Source organism: Crotalus tigris, unplaced genomic scaffold (assembly GCF_016545835.1).
Source record: "Crotalus tigris isolate CLP2741 ecotype Arizona unplaced genomic scaffold, ASM1654583v1 scf7180000024292.1016931, whole genome shotgun sequence".
In the NCBI taxonomy this organism is placed as follows: Eukaryota; Metazoa; Chordata; class Lepidosauria; order Squamata; family Viperidae; genus Crotalus; species Crotalus tigris.
Window position 1 is genome coordinate 899,909 of NW_024100465.1, and position 22,321 is coordinate 922,229.

Below are 22,321 nucleotides of genomic sequence, written 5' to 3' on the forward strand. Positions count from 1 at the left end.
TCTAGAGTTGCAATGAGTACCAAAAATAGTGAGTACCAAACAAATTTCCCCCCTAAAGAATTATGTAGTGAGTCACAAGGCAACAAGGTTTAGCTTGTATATTAAGTACCAAGCAACAATGAGTACTGGGACAAAATTTTTGCTTCAAAATGTGTTGGGTATCAAATTTGATGAGTTTCAAAGCAGTTGAGTACCAAAGTACTACTCTATCTATTAAGCATTTTATCTACATGCAAAGTGAACCAAACCTACATAAAGAGATTATGTAGCATTTCTATATAGCATTTCTCTTGCATCAGATGATACTATTCTTTGAATTGTTCTGATGTCATATTTCCTACATTTGAAAGTAAATCTCACTGAAATAAATTTGAAGCAGTGATGAGGCTGGCATCTTCAGAGACAAGAAAGTGCATTGTGGTGTACTTCTTGACAGCTCACAAGCAACTGAACTGAGTAAACATAAATCTAGTTTTTAAAGGCTATCCCAGTTGCTCTCCAGATGTATTTCTCACTTTCTATTAATAAAGCATTCATCTAAATCCTATTCTGCTTCAAATAGAAGGCATAAAAGATATCTGAAAAATATTAACGCTTATGGTGGCAAGATTATGCATGTTGGTTTTGTTACTCCAACAGAAATATATTATGTTACATAAATAGATATTAAAACAAGATACAGAAAGATGGTCCAAATAAAGCCTATAGTTTTTTTATATCTCTTATTGGATAAAATTCAGATTTTGCATTTTTAGCTCTGTTCCATCTCCAGCTACATAACTAATAGGTGAACCTTGCACATCTTGGTTAAAAAATTCATAGATGGAATTCTATGTTCCTCACATTGTTTACTGATCAAAGGTAAAAATCACTATGCAATTTTTCCTATTGTTGCTTCCAATTTTGGCCTTGGCTGCAGCTAAAATGTGAATGTGAATGTTAACAAGTTTCAATCATGTTATCAACCAGAAAATGTGCATCACTCTTTCCACACAATTATTTCTATATCACAGTTTGGGAAAGGCACTGAACAATGGCTCTAACTAAAGATTGCCGTTAAGTAAATGCATTATTTTACAAAATTAGTTCTTATATTGAAGTTCACTGATTATTCTTTTGAAAGCTGAGTAAGATTTATGATGTTGGAAGATGCATGTTAGGGAAGAAATGGCACCAAGAACTAAGATTAACTGCCTTGTGCAAGAAATCCACAGATCCTTTTAGCTGTTTTCTGTAAAAGGCAGAATGGATACTAGGAAGTAACTAGCACTATATAACAAGTACCTATAATCCTTGCTTAACTAAACTAATTGGGCCCAGAAATTCCTTCACTCTGAAGCAGTCATAAGTGAAACATCATGTGACTGCATTGTTTAGCAATCGCAATTCTGATGCTCCTGGTTGGCCTTCTTAGGTGACATTAGGCAGTAACTTCATGCTTCCCAATCATATCAAACTCACCTCAACTTCAACTATTGTCACCCAGCCACCTGCCCCCATCTCTGCCTTTTGGGCTGCCCTAAACTCCACTGCAGCTGCCTATTCCTGCTACACCAAGGTGACCAACCGTCCTCCTTTAGGGAGAACAGTCCTCCTTTTGTGAGTTTTGTCCTCCCTCGAAAAGTGTCCTCCTACATGTCCTCCTTTTCGATATTTGAAGACTAATCTGCAGGGCTTTTTTATTCTCATAGAACGCTCAGAACAGCGTTCTGGCACCTTTTTTGATGTTTTTTTTTTCAACTTTTGCATGAGCTGTGCTACTCCCCCTATTGGCTTTTGAAAGCCAATAGGAATTGCTGCTGAGTGCGCCAAAACACCTGGCCGGCAAACTTTGTACATGTAAGTTGTCTGCAGCGAAGGCAAACACTCCAGAAGACAGGCTTAAGATACAGAAGGATCTGGACAGACTTGAACACTGGGCACTAACTAACAAAATGATAAAATCTCTGATTCTTCTATATCTATGCAATGCAGCAAAAATGTTCAAGTACTAAATCCCTCTCCGCTTTTAAAGCTTATGACAGATATAAAAGCATTAATATAGAACAGGGTTGTATACAAGGTGAGGTCAACAAAATCAAGATGGGAGTCACAATGGAGAGAATGAAGTTCTCATATTTTCTGAGTGAGTTATTACTGTGTTTTCTTTATTGAAGAAAGCAAAAGAACAATAAATATATTTAACTAAAAGCAACCAAACATCACAGCTACATGAGCTGTTAAAGAAGATAACAAGAAGATAAGAGTGGTGAACAAAGTAAAATTCACCCAGTTAACTGAATTGTTGACTTTTGAAGATTTTGTAACAAAAACAAAACAAAAGACAAAGGCAGAAAGTCCATCAAATAAGAATTACAGGTTTTCCTTTTAATATTTGTTCTCCAGCTTGCGTGAATTACTGGACAATAACTCTCCACCTTCTTCTATTGGCTGTATTGGTTGAAACAAAAGCCAGAGGACTCCAAGTCCTGTTTTAAAATTTCTACCATTCATATTAAGGAATTCTAATTAAAGGAGGATGGGGAAGGAAAAGTCCAAGATGATGAATTTAATTATATAAACACAGCCTCATCAAAACCTTGCTCTTTTGTCTTCCTAACAAGCCTGCCTCCAGCACCTAATTGTGCAGCTTTGGCTTGAGTATATCCAAAAAAGTTAAGTCTACCACACATTACTCAAAGAAATTGACTGGATTTGTAGCCTAAATGATTCCTTCCATGGTTCTATTTGATATTCTTTGTATATTTTTATGGTCAAACGGAGAGGCCATATTAATTTCCTTATCTAATTTATGAATCATCACTGTATCATTCCTTTCTTCTCTCTCAATTTATAGATACTGTAATTTCCCAGCCATGCATGTAGTGGTTGTGGTTACTGGAATGAAAAAAAAAATATTTAGAGAATCACAAGTTCTTCACCCTATTGTAGAAAGAAACTGGAGAAAGAATCAAGTTAACATTTGTGCCACCTTCACCTAAATGACCAGCAGCCATCCAATCCTGGCTAATTTCAATGGATTGAAATGGATGATAAACCAATAGGTAATATCAGGGCTGTAGGTTGGATTGGAAAGTAAGAACAAAACGATTGACAATATGATAACTTCATACCACTTGATACCGGTGCAAGAAACAGGAAGGCAAGGGCAGTTGCCTACCCCTCATCTAGTTGTTAAGGCACCAGGTTGGAAACCAGAATATTGTGAATTCTACTCCCACCTTAGGCATGAAAGGTGGTTGGGTGACTTTGGGCCATTCATTCTCTCTCAGACCAACCCACCTCACAGGGTTGTGGTTGTGGGGAGAAGAGAAAGAGGAAGGAGAATTAGGCGTATGTTTGACATTAGTTATTTATAAAAAATAGTTATTTATAAAAAAATAATAAAGGCAAGATAAAAAAATCTAAAACTTTTTTCTTCAATGAAGAATAAATTCTCTGTTCTTTCATGATATAAATATCACCCCTTAGATGCTTAACTAATCTCTGTAAAAGAGCTAGAATAGTTATGACTAGAAAAGTATGAAGCCAAAAGTAGAATCTATGGTTCATCATAAGGAATAAATCTCTTTGTAAAGCAAGACAGGAGATACACATTAAATCATCTGGCTTATCTAATTGGGAATTTAGTTAGGACTTCTCCAGATGCTTCAAATTGGAATTTTCACACTATTTGACATTATCATTCAGTTCCATTCCAAAAGGAAAAAAGTTTATTCAAGTGATATAATATTCTCCCATTTCACCGAAAACAGTGTGGCTATATTCTTGAGATATCTGAACAGCTTGTAACAGCTGGAAACATGGCTGTTCCTAGCCAACAATTGTAGTATGCCTGGTATTGCCTGGATTAATACTTTTTTCCTGTTGATCAAAAATATATCGAATTGGTAATATACTAGTGCTTGTTGTTTGCTAGAAATAATTACAGAATGCAGGTTAGCAAAAACAGTGTCCTTCCAAAATTTCCCATATAACAGGTCATTTCAGAATGCTGAAAACTGAGACTTGAGACCAGCAAGTTGGAATGAGAGGCATAGAGAGAAGAACAGAACATCACTCTTGGCATCTAGGAAGACTCAGATTTAGCAGGCATACCAGTATGCAGCTGTCAGGCATCTTTGTCCCAGGATATCCCACATTCTCTGTTTCAATGTGCACAACAGAATATTCTAACCCTATGTCAATTCCATAGAAGTATGCAGTAGATATACACATATGACACTGAATAAAGAATTCTGCAAAATCCAATATAATTTTTGAATTCAGTGGACATCTGCACTTTGGTACAGGTACTCCTGAACTTAAATCTGCTCACTTGGCTACCATTCAAAATTATGACAGACCTCCCCTAGTTTACTTATGCTGCAATTCTAACAGGTTGCCCCAGCCCTCCTCCGTGGCCATGTGATCGCATTTTCGATACTCAGCAACTGACCCACTTTTATGAACATTTCTGGCCTCCTGCAATATCATGATCACATTTTACTATATTTTTGACAAAAGTCAGCATTTACTCCCAGCATTGTTTAGCAAACAATTGGTTCGCTTACCAATTGCTGCAAAAAATGTCATAAAATTGAGTAGGTCACATGGGTGACCCTTTATTGCTATCATGACTTACTACCATAAGGTCCATTATAGTTGAAAGTCAAGGACTATCTGTATGAGGTTTTTTTATGTGTAAGCCATTATAAAGCGCAAGATGCATAAGAATCACATTAGTCTTCACTGAATTAATATAAAGATTTAGTACCATATTATTACTACTTGTGCCATATTACTACTTGTGTTAATTCAGGACGAAAGGAGCAGTAGAGTTTTCCCCATCCCATCAATTTTTGATTTCATCTAAACAAAGCAAATACATTTTCATATTTCAAATTTAATATGCAAATTTGACATGTCCTTTAGATTACATATTACATATTACTCTCATATTACTCTGAGGGGTGACATGACAGCAGTGTTCCAATATCTCAGGGGCTGCCACAAAGAAGAGGGAGTCAAGCTATTCTTCAAAGCACCTGAAGGCAGAACAAGAAGTAACGATGGAAACTAACCAAAGAGAGAAGCAACCTAGGAGAAATTTCCTGACAGTTAGAACAATTAACCAGTGGAACAACCTGCCTCCAGAATCAGTGAATGCTCCAACACTGGAAGTTTTTAAGAAGAGACTGAACAGTCATTTGTCTGCAATGTTATAGGGTTTCCTGCCTGAGCAGAGGGTTGGACTAGATGACTTCCAAGGTCCCTTCCAACATCATTATTGTTATTGTTATCGTTATCATCATCATAACTGATTTAACAAAGCTAAACAGAAACAGTCTTTTCATTACTATGAGAGACAACGAAAGCTTTGAGCTAATTTGGATTATCTTGGATTAATTTGCATTCTTTTACATGTTTGTATACTTTTCTTTTACATGAAATCTTTAGTCCACATAGGTATCCAATTTTTGAAATCATAAAAATATTTGTATGTATTATGTCTGTAAAGTAAAACTTAAGTGTTCATAAGCACAGTTGCAGTCGTGTGATTTTTCACTTAGCAACTACTTAATGACTTGAATTGCTGATCCAAATTGTCATAAACAAGGACTGCTGTAAAACAAAAAATGTAATTTTCACATCCAAAATACCCTTCAATAAGAGTTAAATCCAAAACAGGAATACAGTCTAGATCATAATTAATAGCATCTTCTGTCCATGGCAAGGTCACCAAGACAACCAACAGTAGCCTGAGTGTCTGCATTTCCAAAAGTAACAATATTTGACTGAAACATTGATACTAAATCAAATAACAATTTTAAAACTATATAACAACACACCTATATTATTGGAGAGTAGGAACATAAAGCCAATTGTTTAGGTTTAAGGAAAAGGTTGCATCAGGATCCCAAAACTAAGAAAGACCCATTCAAAGAAAGATTATCTAAGTAGCTTCCTTTATGATTCCCCATCTACAGCAGAAATCCTGTCAAGTAAGCAGACTATTTGCATCATACAGCATTTACTCTGGGAATTATTAGGGAAAAGCCTTCTTCTTCACGCTCTTTCTCACATCCAGACTATCTAAACTGTGATATCTCTTGCTCCTCTGGAAAGCAAATGCTCCCATCTAGGAATCTGGACAACAGAATAACAGAGTTGGAAGAGACCTTGGAGGTCTTCTAATCCAACACCTTGTTCAAGCAGGAAACCCTATATCATTTCAGATAAATGGTTGTCTAATATCTTCTTAAAAACCTCCAGTGGTGGAGCACCCACAACTTCTGTAGGCAAGTCAGGAGATCATTGTAGATTTCAGAAAGAGCCGGCAGAGTCATACTCCATTCACTATCAAGGATGCAGCTGTAGAGGTGGTCAACAGTATTAGGTATCTGAATTGGTCTTTCCACATGTCATCCTTAATGAAGTCTGCAAATCAGTGCCTGCATTTCCTGCATTAGATGAGGAGAGCACATCTTTTTCCTTCTGTCCTGGCAACTTTGTACAGAGGCACGACTGAAAACATTTTAACAAACTCAATCACTGTCTGGTTTGGTGGCAGCAATGCCTCAGATAGAAAGTCCATATAGAGATTGGTGAGAACAGCTGAAAAGATCATAGGAAGCTCGCTCCCTGGTATTCAGGATGCTGCTTGTAAGCACTATGTGCTTAGAGCTCAAAGCATTGTGAGAGAGACCCCCCCCAGATCCACTTTACGGTCTGTTTCTGTTGCTCCCCTCTTGAAGTATTTCTAGCAGGACTACCTGATTCTGTAATATCTTTGTTCCCTACATCCGTCTGGTAAACTCACAAGATTCATTTTTCTCGCCATGCACATGTATACACAACCCAAACAAGACTTTTGTTTCTCTGTGTCATATTATATATGTGGGTATATGAATAATTCTGTATTTATTTATTTATGTTTGTCGTATTTATGTAGTGTATATTGGAGGTGGTGACCCTTTGAGAGCTGTTTGCAATGAAATAACTGTCAGGAAATTTTTTCTTAGTTCTAAGTTGATTCTCTCTGATTAATTTCCATCCATTTCTTTTCATTCTATCTTCAGGTGGCTTTGGAGAATAAGTTGACCCTCTCTTCTTTGTGGCAGCCCCTCAAATACTAGAATACTGTTATCATGTCACCCCCTAGTCCTTTTTTTCATTAACTAGACATAACCAATTCCTGAAACCATTCTTCATATATTTTAGCTTCCAATTCTCTTTGTTGGTCTTTTCTTTTTAGAGTCTCAACATATATTTTTATATTATGGTGACCCAAACTAGGTGCAAGTGTGGTCTTACCAAGGCATTATGAAGTGGAATTGTCACATCATGTGATCTTTTATTAATGCAACCTATAACTGTATTGGCTCTTTTGGCAACTATAGCACACTTCTATCTCATATTTAAGTGACTGTTCACTAGGACACCAAGATCCCTCTCGCAGTTACTAGTGTTAAGCCAGGTACCACCTATTCTACTGTTTTTTCTTGCCTAAATATAGAACCTTACTTTTATCATTATTGATTTTCATTTTCTTAGATAGGCCTCAGTGTTCAAATCTGTAAAGATTCTTCTATTTTTTTTAAGCCTATGTTCTGGGGCATTGGCTATTCCTGCCAGCTTCATCTGCAAATTTGACAAGTTCCCCTTCTATCCCCTCCTCTAAATCATTTGTAAAGATATTGAAGAGTACTGGGCCTAAGACAGAGCCTTGGAGTATGGCACTTCTCTCCACGTAGAGGTAGATGCAACATTCCACCACAGTTTATTACTGTGGGATATCCATCCATGATGTAAGCACATTGCATACAATAATAGATGACAGGAAAGCGAAACGATTTAAGAGAAATCTTCCCTTTATTGATGCTAATGATATATTCACTGATTTATTGATATTACCAAGAGTTGGTAAAGAACTTTGTTAAAATGCCATTGCTGCCTAATTTGCTGAAATGTCAGAAAGTTATTTGGGCTGCTCTGTGTCAATAATTTTATTGAGAGAGAGAAGAAAAATGAGAGCTTTTCAAATGATTATTAGTGGAATGAGACATTTATCACAGCCATCGGGGGTCAAAAATTTAAAAGGAATTACTCTCTACTGCAATTTTCTTCTTTTCATCGCTTGAGTGGCTTGGCTGTTCTATGAGATGATCTTTCTCCTCCTCCATTTGTTAGAAATGAGCCAAACATGAGTTCAATATAATAGCTTTAGATACTGTGTGGAGAGAACAAGCAGATCTGTCTGGCAATACTTTAAGATTAAAAAAAGAAGGAACATCTCACAGTACTATGCTATTTCATCTTCATTTCCTTCCACGTGCCTTAATTCTGTGCTTGAAAGAGTTTTCCTAAACACAGTGCTAAATATAGTTATAATGTCTACTTAGTAGAATTAGAACAATTGCCATACTTTTTATATCATTCATCACCAGGGCCAAATCTGTCACAGCAACAACAAAAGATCTGCTGTCATTTTTAGTTTGGAATGTTTATTAAATTTGGGGGGGAGGCAGGGCATTTTAGGACAATCAATGTACAGTTAAAACAAAGTGCAGCCTAACTCTTCAAGGCACTTTTTCATGCAACTTGGTTTATATGAATTATGTTTACAATAAATATTTGAAAATAGAGCACAGAAAACAGATATGCCCATTGATTTCCAGAATACTTTTAATTCACTTCTTTATAGCAGACATTTACTACTGATTTCTGGAGATAAAACACTTTTAAAAATTGAATTGTTTCATCTGTTTTAGCTTTCTTGAGTCAACTACAGATGGTCCTCATTTAATGACCACTTGTTTGGCAACCTTTCAAACTTATGACAATACTGAAAGACTGTTAGCTACTAGCAGATCTCATATTTACAAACACTGCAGCATCCCTCTGGTCATGTGATCTTTATATCTATCTCTGCTGGTTTCTCACAAATCAATGGGAAAGCAAGCAAGAAGTCAGAACTTGCTGTCATGTGATATCCTCACTTAATAAACCCCACAATTCTTGCTAAATGGACCTGCTGGAACTGGCATCGCAAAAAGCATGGCCACATTTTTTTATTTATGATCATATTGCCAAGCAACAGAGTTTCCAGTCAAAATCTACAGACACCTAGACTTACCACACTCATGATCCAACTACTAGGGTAATGCTAGCTGAAAATAAAAAAAATTCAAACACAATATCTGAAAGACATCAAAGAACAGAACAGAATAGGATAGGATACTTTCTTTGGCCAAATGTGATTAGACACACAAATAATTTATCTCTGGTGCATCAGAGATTTTTTTTTTAGCTCACTCATTTTACTTTAGGTGTTAGATTTATATCTCATCCTTCATCCATGAGGTCAAGGCAGCAGGCATTCTGTTCAATGTTCAAAAAGATGAGACTTGTTCAATCTCTTAACTGTTCTAGGAATCTGCAGAGCAAACAGTTCTGTGAAGCCATGGGCAGAGCTACAGAAACTTGCTGACTAAATTTATAAAATATGTTAGACCATAACATAGGGTTAAAAACGCCCACAATTTTTGCATTTACCTAACACAAACAGCCATATTATAAGCCTGCTAAGTTCCAAGAGGCTAAACAGGCCCCAAACTGACTTATCTCTTTTCGAACATATCAATAGTACAACCCTGCTTAGTAAATTAACATATTATATATTATATATATGTTATATAATATATATATGCTGGAAAATTTGCATAAGAATACGACTCCTGGGCATGTCTATGGTACAAATAAAATACGAACACCAGGAGAGTATAAATATAAAAATATACTTTACTAAAAGCTGCCAAGCTTTCGTTTACTGGCTCCTTAGCCCTGATGATGTTTGGAGTTTCCAAACGAAAGCTTGGCAGCTTTTAGTAAAGTATATTTTTATATTTATACTCTCCTGGTGTTCGTATTTTATTTGTACCATATATATATATATATATATATATATATATATATATATATATATATATATATATAGGTCTTTGGTTGTTCGGGTTTTCTCCCGCGTAAAATTGGAAGTGTCTTGGCAACGTTTCGACGAAGTCACATTCGTCATCTTCAGGCTGGTGTTTTTAGCTTCTTGCTTTGAGCAGCAAGAATATATATATATTATATATATATATATATATATATATATATATATATATATATATATATATATAATTTATTCTGTTCTTTTCTAAGGCACCACAGGCTCATACGTAATCTGGTAGCACACTCATACGGGAGACCTGTCTTGTGCATTCAGATTCATGCCTGGAATTTCATAGTGAACTTAAATGGTTTAAATTCAATCCTACAGAATGGAAAAATAGATTCCAACAAGCCACAGAATTCTGTATTGGTATTGTTCTGATAATTTAAATTGTCTATTTTTCAGAAAAACTGGAAATGTTACTTAAGAGGTTATTCCACCAGCTACCATTCTGTATTTTCAGCAAAGCTTTATGTGAATGAATTGTATACGTTATTCTAGCAGAATATTATCCCACTTTAATATTAAAGAAAGTGTCCAAAGGAAATACCTAGGATTCTCATTTCCATTAGGAAGTACTTAATTTCTTAGCATATTCAGTTTAGAATATTATTAGCACAAAAATATAATCTGAAACATGTTATAGAAACCAGACCCCAATAATAATCTACCTTGCATCAGAGCAGTTTAACATACAGGTGTGCATCAATAAAGCAATTTTAAAAAATGTTTTCTACCTTAAAAAGTTCCTTAGGTCCTTATGCAGAATACAAAACTGTTAATTTTAATACTGAGGCCTGAAATTTTGCAATCCATTAGAAGCTACTTGGACATGAAATTGAACAGAATATTCATTTTCTGAAGTTAAAAAAAAGACATAGCATAACCTCATCAAAATATGCTACTTTGCTCTATTTCAAAATTGGTTTGTACCTATCACGAGGCTTTATTTGTTTGTTTGTTTTATTTCGCTTTTATTATTTTTACAAATTACACAAGGGGCAAACACATACAACACACCATCCTCCTCCTATTTTCCCCACAACAACCATCCTGTGAGGTGGGTTGAGCTGAGGCGGGATTTAAATTCACTATCTCTTTCTTTCTAGCCTGGTGCCTTAACCACTAGACCAAAATTGTTCTGTAAGAAACAGACCTGAAACCCTTCTGGTATGTAAAACTACTGACACAGTTCTGTAGATCTTAGTGTAAAACTCACAACTGTGTTATGCATGCTGCAAAACTTAGTGACAATACACTATAAATTATATTTTATATATTATTTAATGTTTTTTGCTGCCTGGTATATCTTTCCTTCAACCATATTTTATAGTTGAATCTGGGGTTAAATTTACTCCAAATTTATATTTTAAAAATCTGTATCAAGTGAAATATAAAATTAGTTATGCAAAAGACTATAAAACTACATGTTGACTTTATACATAGAATGCGATCACGAGTTTAATATAGGGATTGATAAAGGGCAGTCTTGGGCTACATGCAATTTTTTAAACTTTTCTTTGCCTTGCTAGATAATATTTCCAAAAGGCATCAGACACTTTTACAGCATTTGAGAGGGAAACATGAATATATATACATATATAAGTTTCGTCAACAAATAACAATAAAGAATATTAATCCCCTAAAGAAAAGGAAAATTAAGGAAAAAAATAAAAAATGTTGGATTTACTCACATAGATAAGTTAGTCAGATCCATTTTATGTATTCTTCTAACTTTTGCAATGCTTAATATTAATTGCAAGCCTTGAATATCCAACGATTCTTCATCCACAGAAATACCAAGCATCTGTGACCCTTTAGAGAAGATTATCTAATCAATTCTGCTATCCTTAAACTATGCAAAAATTCTATAGCTACTGAGGCGGAATTAGATCCTAGCATACTGTTGAAAAGTGTCCATCAGCTGGATATAAGAATCTTATATTGGTGAATATAAGAATATTCCATTGTGTTTCCTTGAGATTTTAATTTGCCTTTTATGGATTCAACACTATGGAAAAATATATTCAAATTTTAACATTTCTGGACAGCTTCAATCAATTCATTTCTGATTAAAAACTGAATATCTGAACACCTAACAGATGACTGGATGAGCAATGTTGTTTATTCATAAGAATCTCTCTGTGGGCATCTGTCAAGACTTTCATTTTTCAGTTTTCTGTTGCTCAGATCTTATTGGTAAAAAAACAGAAAAGTGCTATAAAAATGGTAAAAGCAATAAAGGGTGGGGGAATGGGGAAAAAAGCATAGTTATGCTTTGCCTCTCCAACCCACCCTTACAAAGAGAAAAGATTTGGCTTCCTCTCTAGAAGCCATGGTAGAACTGGTGATTAGCTCTAAATCGCTAGCCCAAGAATACAGTCTGGATATGGGCAGCGTATACTTTGTACTTCCTCAGTACCTAACAACAACAAAAAGATATCACATACTTACAGGATTATCAGCCATTCCAATCAAGTGACCCTGCCACAAACAAGAGAGTGGTCAAGTTATTCTTCAAAGCACCTGAAGGCAGGACAAGAAGCAACGATAGAAACTAATTAAGGAGAGAAGCAGCACAGAACTAAGGAGAAATTTCCTGACAGTGGGAACAATTAATTGGTGCAATGGCTTATCTCCAGAACTTGTGGATGCTCCAACACTAGAGATTTTTAAGAAGAGATTGGACAACCATTTGTCTGGAACGGTATAGGATCTCCTGCTTGAGCAGGCAGTTGGACTAGAAGACCTCAAAGGTCTTTTCCAATTCTGCTGTTCTGTTACGTCTCCAATACGTAAGTGGGAGTAATACAGCACAAATAGGGACTTGCTAATTTTAGATATGATGTTGGCCACTAATGTAAATGATTTACATTATCACATTAAGAGCCCTGATAACGCAGATTATATGGTTGTCCAGGATCTCTGACTTCTCCACTTCAAGATAAATGGGTCTAACCCCTATGATTATCATCCAAACTGAAGAGAGACTTCACTTCTATTAGCAGCAATGTATCATGAAAATATGTTTTAAAAGTGATTGCAAAAACCTTATTGTCCAATTTCAGTCGACAACATTTGGATAATTGAACTAAACAGAATTACATTTGATTAGTGTTTAGAACAGTGGTTCTTAACCTGTGAGTCGCAACCCCTTTGAGGGTCGAACAACCCTTTCACAGGGGTCACCTAAGACCATCGGAAAACATATTTCCGATGGTCTTAGGAACTGAGACACCGCTCCTCTATCCATCTCCAGGCGGATAAAAACAACACAGAGAATGGTAAGACTTAAAGCATCAAAGGAGCAACTCCCCACCTCTCAGGTAGAGCTAGTAAGAGCCAACGACTCAGCCCGCCTTCTCCCAGCCTTTTCACCAATCAGAAGCCGCGGCCTAGACATTGGCATTTGTGACATATCTTCCCGGGGAATCTGTGAAGCCAGCGGAGCTGCTACAGATCGCGCTTGTGTGCAGTCACTCATGCCTCGGTAGAAGAGGGGAGACGGGCTGGCGGGGAGTTAAGAGGGGGTGAGGCAGAAGGAGGAGGAGGAAGGAGGGAGGTTTTTAGCTGTGGAATCAGCATGCCGGAGGGCTTTGCCGTGGGGCTGGGTTCCTTTTGTATTTTGATTCCCTCCCTTTTGGAAGGAGGAATGGACATTTTATGATCTGGGGAAAAAAAATCTGGTGTCTGTGAATAAAAGTGCTGGCAATCATCTTTTCTTTCCGCCAGCTTGCCTTGATGCATTCAGTGCAATTGCTTTTTTAAATAGTGCTTTTGGATTGTATTTTTTTTAAAATCTTAGCCTTTTTATTAAAAAAACATGGAAAGCGCATTCTTAGAGCAAGGCGCAGACTTGGTACCTCTCTCTCTCTCTCTCCCGTGCGGCCCCCCCAATCCCTGGGTATTTTTATTTTTGGTTGGCAAAATCGGATCCGCAGGTGTTAAAAATGAATAGTGGCTTGCGAGGGAGGGGGGCTGCTGTGGGCAGTAGAAGACAGTCTGGTGCATCCAAGGTATTGTTCACTCGCTCACCTCCTTTCTGTTGAACCCCCCGGTCTAGATCGGAGTTGCTGCTTTGCGCGGGTATGAGCCAGGATGGCCATTCGTGGGGTTGGTCTCTGCCCTTGCGTGTGTGTGGGGGGGTGCAAGCACCTTAATTGAGTCTCCCCACCCCCATCCGTGGGATTTTCTTTGGGGTTGCTAGGAGCTGCGCTTAAACTCAGAATCGCAAGCAAAGAGAAGGGAGTTGGCGTGGGCAAGAAAGCCAGCAAGCCAGCCCGAATTGCGAGCTTCCCTTCGCCTTTTTCATCATGAATCGGGAGCAAGCCAACCTCGGGATTTTCCCTCCTCCTGCCTTTAAACGGCTTCCTTTTATTCTGCCTCCTTCCTGGTCGGGATCCAAAGGCGAGGCTCCACTGCAAGAAATTGTTAGGAAAAAGAAAATGCATTGAGAGAGGGACTTGTCAGAAAACATTTAGATGAGAATCAAGTACGCTCAGTGGAAAGTGAAAATGTTGGAAGGAGGGAATGAAATAGCTGGAATCTGGGACAGCTGTAAAGCCATGTCCTTCTGTTTTGGGAAACTTCCATGAAAAAGTAGTCAGGTAACCCCTCACTTCATCCACAAAATGTTACAGGGGTTCTGATTTTTTTATTTATAACCCCTTTCCTTTCTTCCATTCTCTTGCTGCTTTTCCTTCAATTGGTCATATGATCAGAATGTGGATGCTTGGCAACTGGCCTGTATTTATGATGGTTGCAGTATCCCAGGGTCATGTGATTATTTTTAGCAATCTTTTGACAAGCAAAGTCAATGGGGAAGCCAGATTCATTTAACAACTGTGTTCCTAACTTAATAACGGCAGTGATTCACTTAACAATTGCAGCAAGAAAGGTTGTAAAATGGGTGCAACTCACTTAACAACTGCCTTGCTTAGTCACAGAAATGTTGGGGTCAGTCGTGGTCGTAAGTTGAGGACTACCTGTAGTTGTGGAATTCCTTTTGTTGGATGGTTCTATCTTCTAGAGTCTACTCTAGAGTCTGATCCTGCATATCAGATATTTACATTATGGTTCATAACAGTAGCAAAATTACAGTTATGAAGTAGCAACGAAAATAGTTTTATGGTTGGGGGTCACCATAACATGAGGAATTGTATTAAAGAGTCTCAACATTAGGAAGGTTGAGAACCACTGGTTTAGAAGAAAAGTCTGCAGTGATATTTCAGGCAGTAATAAAAAAACAGTTTGGAAGAGAGCAATGGCAAACCACTCCTGTAGATTCCCTGAAAAATTTACATAAAGCTGTTGTTGTTGTTAATTGTGAAGACGTTTCTGACCCATCGCGACCCCATGGACAATGTTCCTCCAGGTCTTCCTGTCCTCTACCATTTTCTGGAGTCCATTTAAGTTCACACCTACTGCTTCAGTGACTCCATCCAGCCATCTCATTCTCTGTCGTCCCCTTCTTCTATTGCCCTCAATCTTTCCCAGCATTAGGCCCTTCTCCAGTGATTCCTTCCTTCTCATTAGGTGGCCAAAATATTTGAGTTTCAACTTCAGGATCTGGCCTTCTAAAGAGCAGTCGGGGTTGATCTCTTCTAGGACTGACCGGTTTGAACGCCTTGCAGTCCAAGGGACTCGCAGGAGTCTTCTCCAGCACAATAGTTCAAAGGCCTCAATTCTTTGGCGCTCAGCCTTTCTTATGGTCCAACTTTCACAGCCATACATTGCAACTGGGAAAACCATGGCCTGGACTATACGCACTTTTGTTGGCAGGGTGATGTCTCTGCTTTTTAGTATGCTGTCTAGATTTGCCATAGCTTTCCTCCCCAGGAGCAAGCGTCTTTTAATTTCTTGGCTGCAGTCCCCATCTGAGGTGATCTTGGAGCCCAGAAAAATAAAATCTGTCACTACCTCCATTTCTTCCCCATCTATTTGCCAGGAATTGAGAGGGCCGGATGCCATGATTTTGGTTTTCTTAATGTTGAGTTTCAAGCCAACTTTTGCACTCTCCTTCTTCACCCGCATCAAGAGGCTCTTTAGTTCCTCTTCACTTTCTGCCATTAGAGTGGTATCATCATAAAGCTACTAAGAGTTAAAATCATCTTGAAAAAAATTACCTTTAAAGTATAGCAAACATAAAATTGCAGCCACTGAAAATCCATCTTAGATAGGCCAGTGCTGTCCACATCCTGCAAACCAGTAAGCCGGGCTGGGGGGGGGGGAATCTGATTTCTCTCAATTTAATCCTGATTTATACTCACAGAATCTTCCTATTTATTGAATAGAATGAAAACCATGCTAGTTACATAGCAGATAGTTGGCACAGCATACATTCTGAAACATTCTGATCATTTTTTCAAGCAAGTCTCATTTCTGAATCATTTGTGAAGTATGAAAAAAGGCATGCACATTTTTATCCCTGCTTAAATATCTCAACATCTTAAACTTAACATAAAAAACAACTTAAGAGACCAAGAGAACACACATTTTTCATTACTTTCTTACCAAAATGTTATCAGTCACTTTTGAATTTTGAAAGAATTCTATTACTACAGTATATATAATTATACAGCCTTAGTGTATGTTTAGGTATGTACACTATGGGTATATGATAGCTAGATATATTATAGAATTTATATATATTTACAGCTTGAAAGCCTATTGTCAGGTATAAATGTTTTAAATAATTCTAATAAGAATTCTAATAAGAACAGGGATTATTATTTTTTTCTTATTGTACATTTTTGTATTCATTTCTATTGGAAAGCTGCATCATAGAGTTGCAATATTTTGGGCACAATTTATGTCTGGTTTGCTAATTTGTTCTGAAGTATAACTTTAGTTGGTTCACATCAAAATATGATCTGAATTCATTTGATTCCATCTGTAATAATCTAGTTTTCATAAATGACAGCCCTTTCCTGTGTTTACCACTGAATAAAAATTTCATTTCAATAATACATGTCTCAGATGGCAATTATCAAATTAACAATGAATCCAATCCTGTATGCCATGATCCAAGATAGCATATCAAGTTTACTCTATAAAAATCAATTACACTTCACTTCAGGTTTACTCAACTTGTAACCCCTCCCCCCATAAATTGGATCAGCATAATAGAAAATGTGTAGGCTGTGTAGAAGGAGAAATGTATGTATGGAATAAAGAAACCTGGATGATTAGCATCATATTCCTGAGACTGTAATGTTCCATGGCTTTATCCTGAGCTTGTTGAATTAAAGAAGAGATGGTCCAGAAGGACAGCACTTATAACAAAGAATAATTGTTACAAATATTCAGGGATCCATTTATTGTAGCCATGTACTGATACAGAAGGCAAGATCAACAGGACATATACTATACCAACAGAGGCCCTTGGCTGCTTTCAAGCATTCCTGGGGTTAACAGATAATTGACAAATACCAAGAAAGCAGGAGTGTTAATCAGTAATATCAAAGAAATGAAAAGTGCCAAGATTTCTTAAACAACTAGCTTGAATTTAAAGGTCTTTCACAGTAATTGATTTTTCAATTTGAAGGGGAAAAGAAGTTCCTCTAGGCAATATTTTTGTTGAATGGGAAAAACAGCACATTCTCAACAAGTAGATTACAATATTTTCTCACTGAGAAAATTTGATCCCTCTTTTACCCACCAGCTACATCTGTTGCAACTGGGATTGGTGGCATGTGGTTGCATGCAAATTAGAAAAATGGTGACAATATCACTTGCAATAAACTACTTTCATCCTATACCAGTGGTGGCAAACCTATGGCATGCATGCCAGAGGCAGCACTCAGAGCCCTCTCTGTGGGCACATGTGCTATTGCCCCAGTCCTCCCTCCGCGGCCCCCTCCTCACCAGCAGCCTCCCCTGCAGGAGAGTCACCCCCGAGCATGGTTCGTGCAGAGCAGCGCAGGCAAGGACAGGGCAGCTGGGCAGCAGGGACAAGACTCCGCCCTCACACCCTATTGCGTGCAGTTGATGCTGCGGGGCACCGACAGAGGGCGTGGCTGCCATGACGCTGCTGGGCCACCTGGGCAGGTGGTGGGTGCCTCTGTGGGTGGGTAGGGTGGAGGGTGGGGTGGAGGAGGGTGGGGAATGGGGCAGGTCCTTGTTTTTGGGTACTCGCTCTCTAAAAGGTTTGCCATCACTGTCCTATACCCATCAAACTTTACAAGTTAACTGCTTTGTTGATGTTCGAATAATAAAGGAGAAATCTGTCCATACTGACTTTGTTTCCTGCTTATTTTAGTCTAAGTCAGGAGTTCTCAATCTTTTCTTCACCATGGACCCCCTCTGAATACTTTTTGTGGCCACAGACCATGGCCATGGATTCCCAATTCAAGGTTTAAATCACAACTTTTCTTCAAGCCTTCACAGATTACCCCCTGTGAGAACATCATAGCCCAGTGGTGGCGAACCTATGGCACGTGTGCCAGAGGTGGCACTCAGAGCCCTCTCTGTGGACACGCATGCTGCCTCTGCCAGCAGCTTGCACAGGTCCATTAGGTTGCCACCGCTGCCCAGAGCGGCAGCTCCACCTAGCACAAAGGAGGTGAAGTAGCCAGCTAGCAAGTAGGTGGTAGAGCACACCCACACCAAGCATGCCAAAGGCCACCCCAAGCAGGGAAAGCCAGATCCCCATCGGCGCCATGGTCCCCCAGTCCCAGCTAGGATTGCTTGCCTCCCCCACATCTATGCTGGGCCTCCTGCCCACCATCCCACCCACCAGAGATCCCCTGGATCTCCCTCAACCCTGCCCGGCCCCCACAGACAATCCCCCCATGAGCAACATCAAGGTGGCCATGCCCACCCCAGCCACACCCACCCAGTCTTCCATGACAATTGCAGCTATGCCCACCCAGTGGGCCACGCCTACCCAGTGGGCCACGCCCCCATGCCCCCCCTGAGGGCACTACAATGCTGATGTGGCCGTGGCACTTTGCAATAAATAAGTAGGTTTTGGGTTGTGGTTTGGGCACTCAGTCTCTAAAAGGTTCGCCATCACTGTCATAGCCCCTCAGAGGTCCGCAGACCATAGATTGAAAGCCACTTGTCTAAGTTAAGCAGATGTCTTTTTCTCATTCTTTACTGGGAAAAGTCATTCAAATAAATAGTTTGCATACTGAAGACTACTGCAATAATATCAAGGAAGGGCATTAATGTAATTTTATAAAAAGGAATTTATTGGCTTTCAATTGTTATTTCATCTTAGGTTATACACATTTACTGTTTATTTACTGAAATCAATTCAGCTCCTTACATTCTTTTACTAAATTCTTTCTGAAGTGTGTGTGTATTCAAATAATATATTATGTAAATCAGTTACTAAATTTATCTAAAATCTATATCTAATACACATAGTTTTCAAGACTTCAAGTGATGACAGCCTGTTGAAATAGCTGAAGACTTCATTGGCTGTTCTGGCAGCTGCAGCACATCTTAACCTCAGGTCCTTCTCAAAATCCTTCTTGTAGAGATACTGATGAATTACATGCCACCACTTCCATCCTTAGCAGCCACATATGTAGACCTTTCATATATATTGAATATATATATATATTCAATAATGATGGTGAAAATGCGACTCCCGGGCATAATTATAAATAGAATGAATAAAGAGCGTTCACCAGGAGAGTTTAAAGTTAAAATACTTTAATTAAAGTATTTTACTATATTAAAAGGTTGCCAAGCTTTCGTTGGGAAAACTCCCCAACATCTTCAGGGCTGAGAGATCGTTTCTAATAAGGTGGTTTAAACGGGTTCCATAGACGTCTGCACATGGCTCCTAGAGCGTGCTAGCGTTCCCCGCTAAACAGCTGATAGGTGGGAGGAGGAATTGGAGTAAAGATTTCTTCCGTCGTTCTCTCGAGCACTTTTGTTCACATCTCCACCGTCGATCTCAGGGGGTATTGCTAACACTATGTTCCGCCCTCTCCCGGCAGCACTGGCTCTCCTTGCAGTGGGGGGATTTAGTTCGATGTCATTGTGTATCCTACCATGGAGGCGGGGCTTCATCGGCTGCAATTTAACATCTTTCCTCTGCTATATATATATTCGATAAAAAGGCGATCACCAGGAGATAAAACAACAGGTTTTTTAAATAAATATGACCAAGCTTTCGATGGCTAATCTGCCATCATCGTCAGGGTATAAACCAACCAGTGGGGAAACCTGTTTATAAATGCAGCCGCACCCGCATTCGGCACATGGACCTCATGACTGATCCCGGCCGATTGACTCCTGCCTCACTTACAACATCCGATGATTCTTTCTTGTGATTCTTACTTACATTCACGTTACTACTCGCCTCTCCATTCCCTTTTGTTCTCAAATCGGGAAGGGAATGTCCTGTATTTCTCCAAGTTAAAGTGTCTTTCACACTATTAAGTTGATTCTTCTTCCTGTGCTCTTCAGGATATTTTTCTCTTTCACTCCTCCGACACGCGTCACAGTTATTTGTATTTTTGTTGTCACAATGCCCCACACTAGGGGTCCTACCTCGACCCTCATGTTCCAGCACCCTTGTTCTTACCCAGGTTTCTTAAACAGGTTTCCCCACTGGTTGGTTTATACCCTGACGATGATGGCAGATTAGCCATCGAAAGCTTGGTCACATTTATTAAAAACCATGTTGTTTTATCTCCTGGTGATCGCCTTTTTATCAAAAATGTATGTACCCAGGAATCACTATTCTTCGATTTTTAATGTTACTTCTAATATATATATTTAAAACAATAAAAAGTTATATACAAAAATTAAAACAACTTAGCTTTCGCTGGTCCTCTGCCAGCGTCCTCAGAGTGGGGCTTAGGGGGTGGGAAGTTCTTTTTATCCCCTTGCTGATCCAATTGCCTACTCATTGCCCTCGTGACAGGGCCACTCTTCCTGATTGCCTGTGACTGCCTTGCCTGTTCCGCCCTCTCTTTTTTGCACTATAACATTGTATTTTCCTGCTTTGTCATCCTTGTGCTGTTTCCCCCTCCCTGCGCTGTTATCATTAACACACTCCCCAATCCCTCCTCTTTATCCAATGCAAGGTGCCTCCTCCGACTCGGCACTACATGAATCCTATTGGGCTGCTGATCTGCCTGCCGTTTTTGCATACCATTGCCGGTTCCTATTTCAACTCCCTCCTCCAACCCCCCTCCTCTCCCAGCCTGCCGATTCATCACCCTTTGTTATCCATTCCTGTCATCCTTCCCCCCCTTCCTTCAACCCTCCCACCTGTTGATTAACATATTGCTCCTGCCTTTCATCGACCATTCTTATTGATGTTCTCTTCCTCAATATCTTTTCCTTCCTGATCCGCTGCTCTATCTGCTGTTCCTGTTTACCCTCCTCCCCCACTGTCCATCTTCCCCTCTCCAATGTCCTCCCCATCGTCTGCTGACTTGCCTGTTGTTCATCCATTTCTGTCCATCCTCTCTTTTCTAGGATTCCTCCTCCTCTGACCTGCCGTCCTATATGCTGTTCCCACATGCCAACATCCCTTCCTGTTAAACCCTCCTTCTCAAACTTTCCTCCCCCCCAATCTGCCGTCCTGCCTGCTATTCTTATCTGCACTTCTCCTTTCCTGTCAGTCCCCCCTCTTCTGTTTCCTCCCCCCCTCTCCAATCCACTGCTCTGTTTGCTGTTACTACCAGCATTCTTCCTTCCCTTACCTGCTATCCTACATACTGTTCCCATCTACCAACCTGTGTTCCTGTTGGACTCTCCTTCCCAAACTTCCCCCCCAAAAAAACTGCTGTCCTGCCTATTATTCCTGCCTGCCCTTCTCCATTCCTATCAATCCTGCCCTCTCCTATTTCCTACCCCTCTCTAATCTGCAGCTCTACCTGCTGTTCCTGGCTATTCTCCTCCATTCTTACTCCCTTCTCAAATATCCCCTCTCCATCCGTGAATATGCTTCCAATCTTACGTGCCTCATCTTTTCTGTTCTTTTCTCTCTCCCCTTCTCTTTTGATCAGTCCCCTGGGGTCGGGCATACCCCTCCCCCGTATTCTGGGCCGTACAATCAATTCCGCTGTTCCCAAGAGTCTTCTCTGGTCCCCCTCTCCTTGTAGTCCCCCATCATATCCACCTCCTCTTCCTTTACTACCCTTACCTGTCTGTGACCCTAATGTTCCCTCATCTGTCCCCACCTGTGATGTGTCTACGGGATCCTCCCTATGTCTAGTCATGTAATGAATGCCCTCCCCACCAGTCCTGGTTTCGCTTCTGACAATCGGCATCCATCTCTTGACATGGTCTTCCTGCACTCTTAGTGCCTGGTACGCCGAGGGCAGTTCTATACATCGGTTGATGGAGTCTGTGTTGGAGAATCAGGCCTCCTTT

The 22,321-nt window shown here is 39.3% G+C and overlaps 1 protein-coding gene across 12 annotated transcripts in view; it reads right to left on the bottom strand.

Moving 5' to 3' along the window:
- The window catches only part of LOC120299329 (calcitonin gene-related peptide type 1 receptor-like), a 198,694-nt gene that overhangs the window by 145,795 nt on the left and 30,578 nt on the right, over positions 1–22,321 (bottom strand). For 5 of the 12 annotated variants that reach the window (XR_005554389.1, XM_039324038.1, XM_039324032.1 and 2 more), the window contains exons 2-4: positions 14,311–14,394; positions 12,431–12,502; positions 11,671–11,791 (exon numbers count right to left, since the gene is read on the bottom strand). The exons of 1 other annotated variant lie outside the window; for it this stretch is intronic. Coding sequence is in view for 8 of the 11 variants with exons in the window: in XM_039324038.1 (XP_039179972.1) it covers positions 11,671–11,783 (113 nt within the window). In the remaining 3 variants the exon portion in view is untranslated. Of the gene's footprint in view, positions 1–11,670; positions 11,792–12,430; positions 12,503–14,011; positions 14,395–22,321 lie in introns of all 12 variants that reach the window. 6 more of the 12 variants (XM_039324036.1, XM_039324033.1, XM_039324037.1 and 3 more) reach the window with 6 other exon arrangements.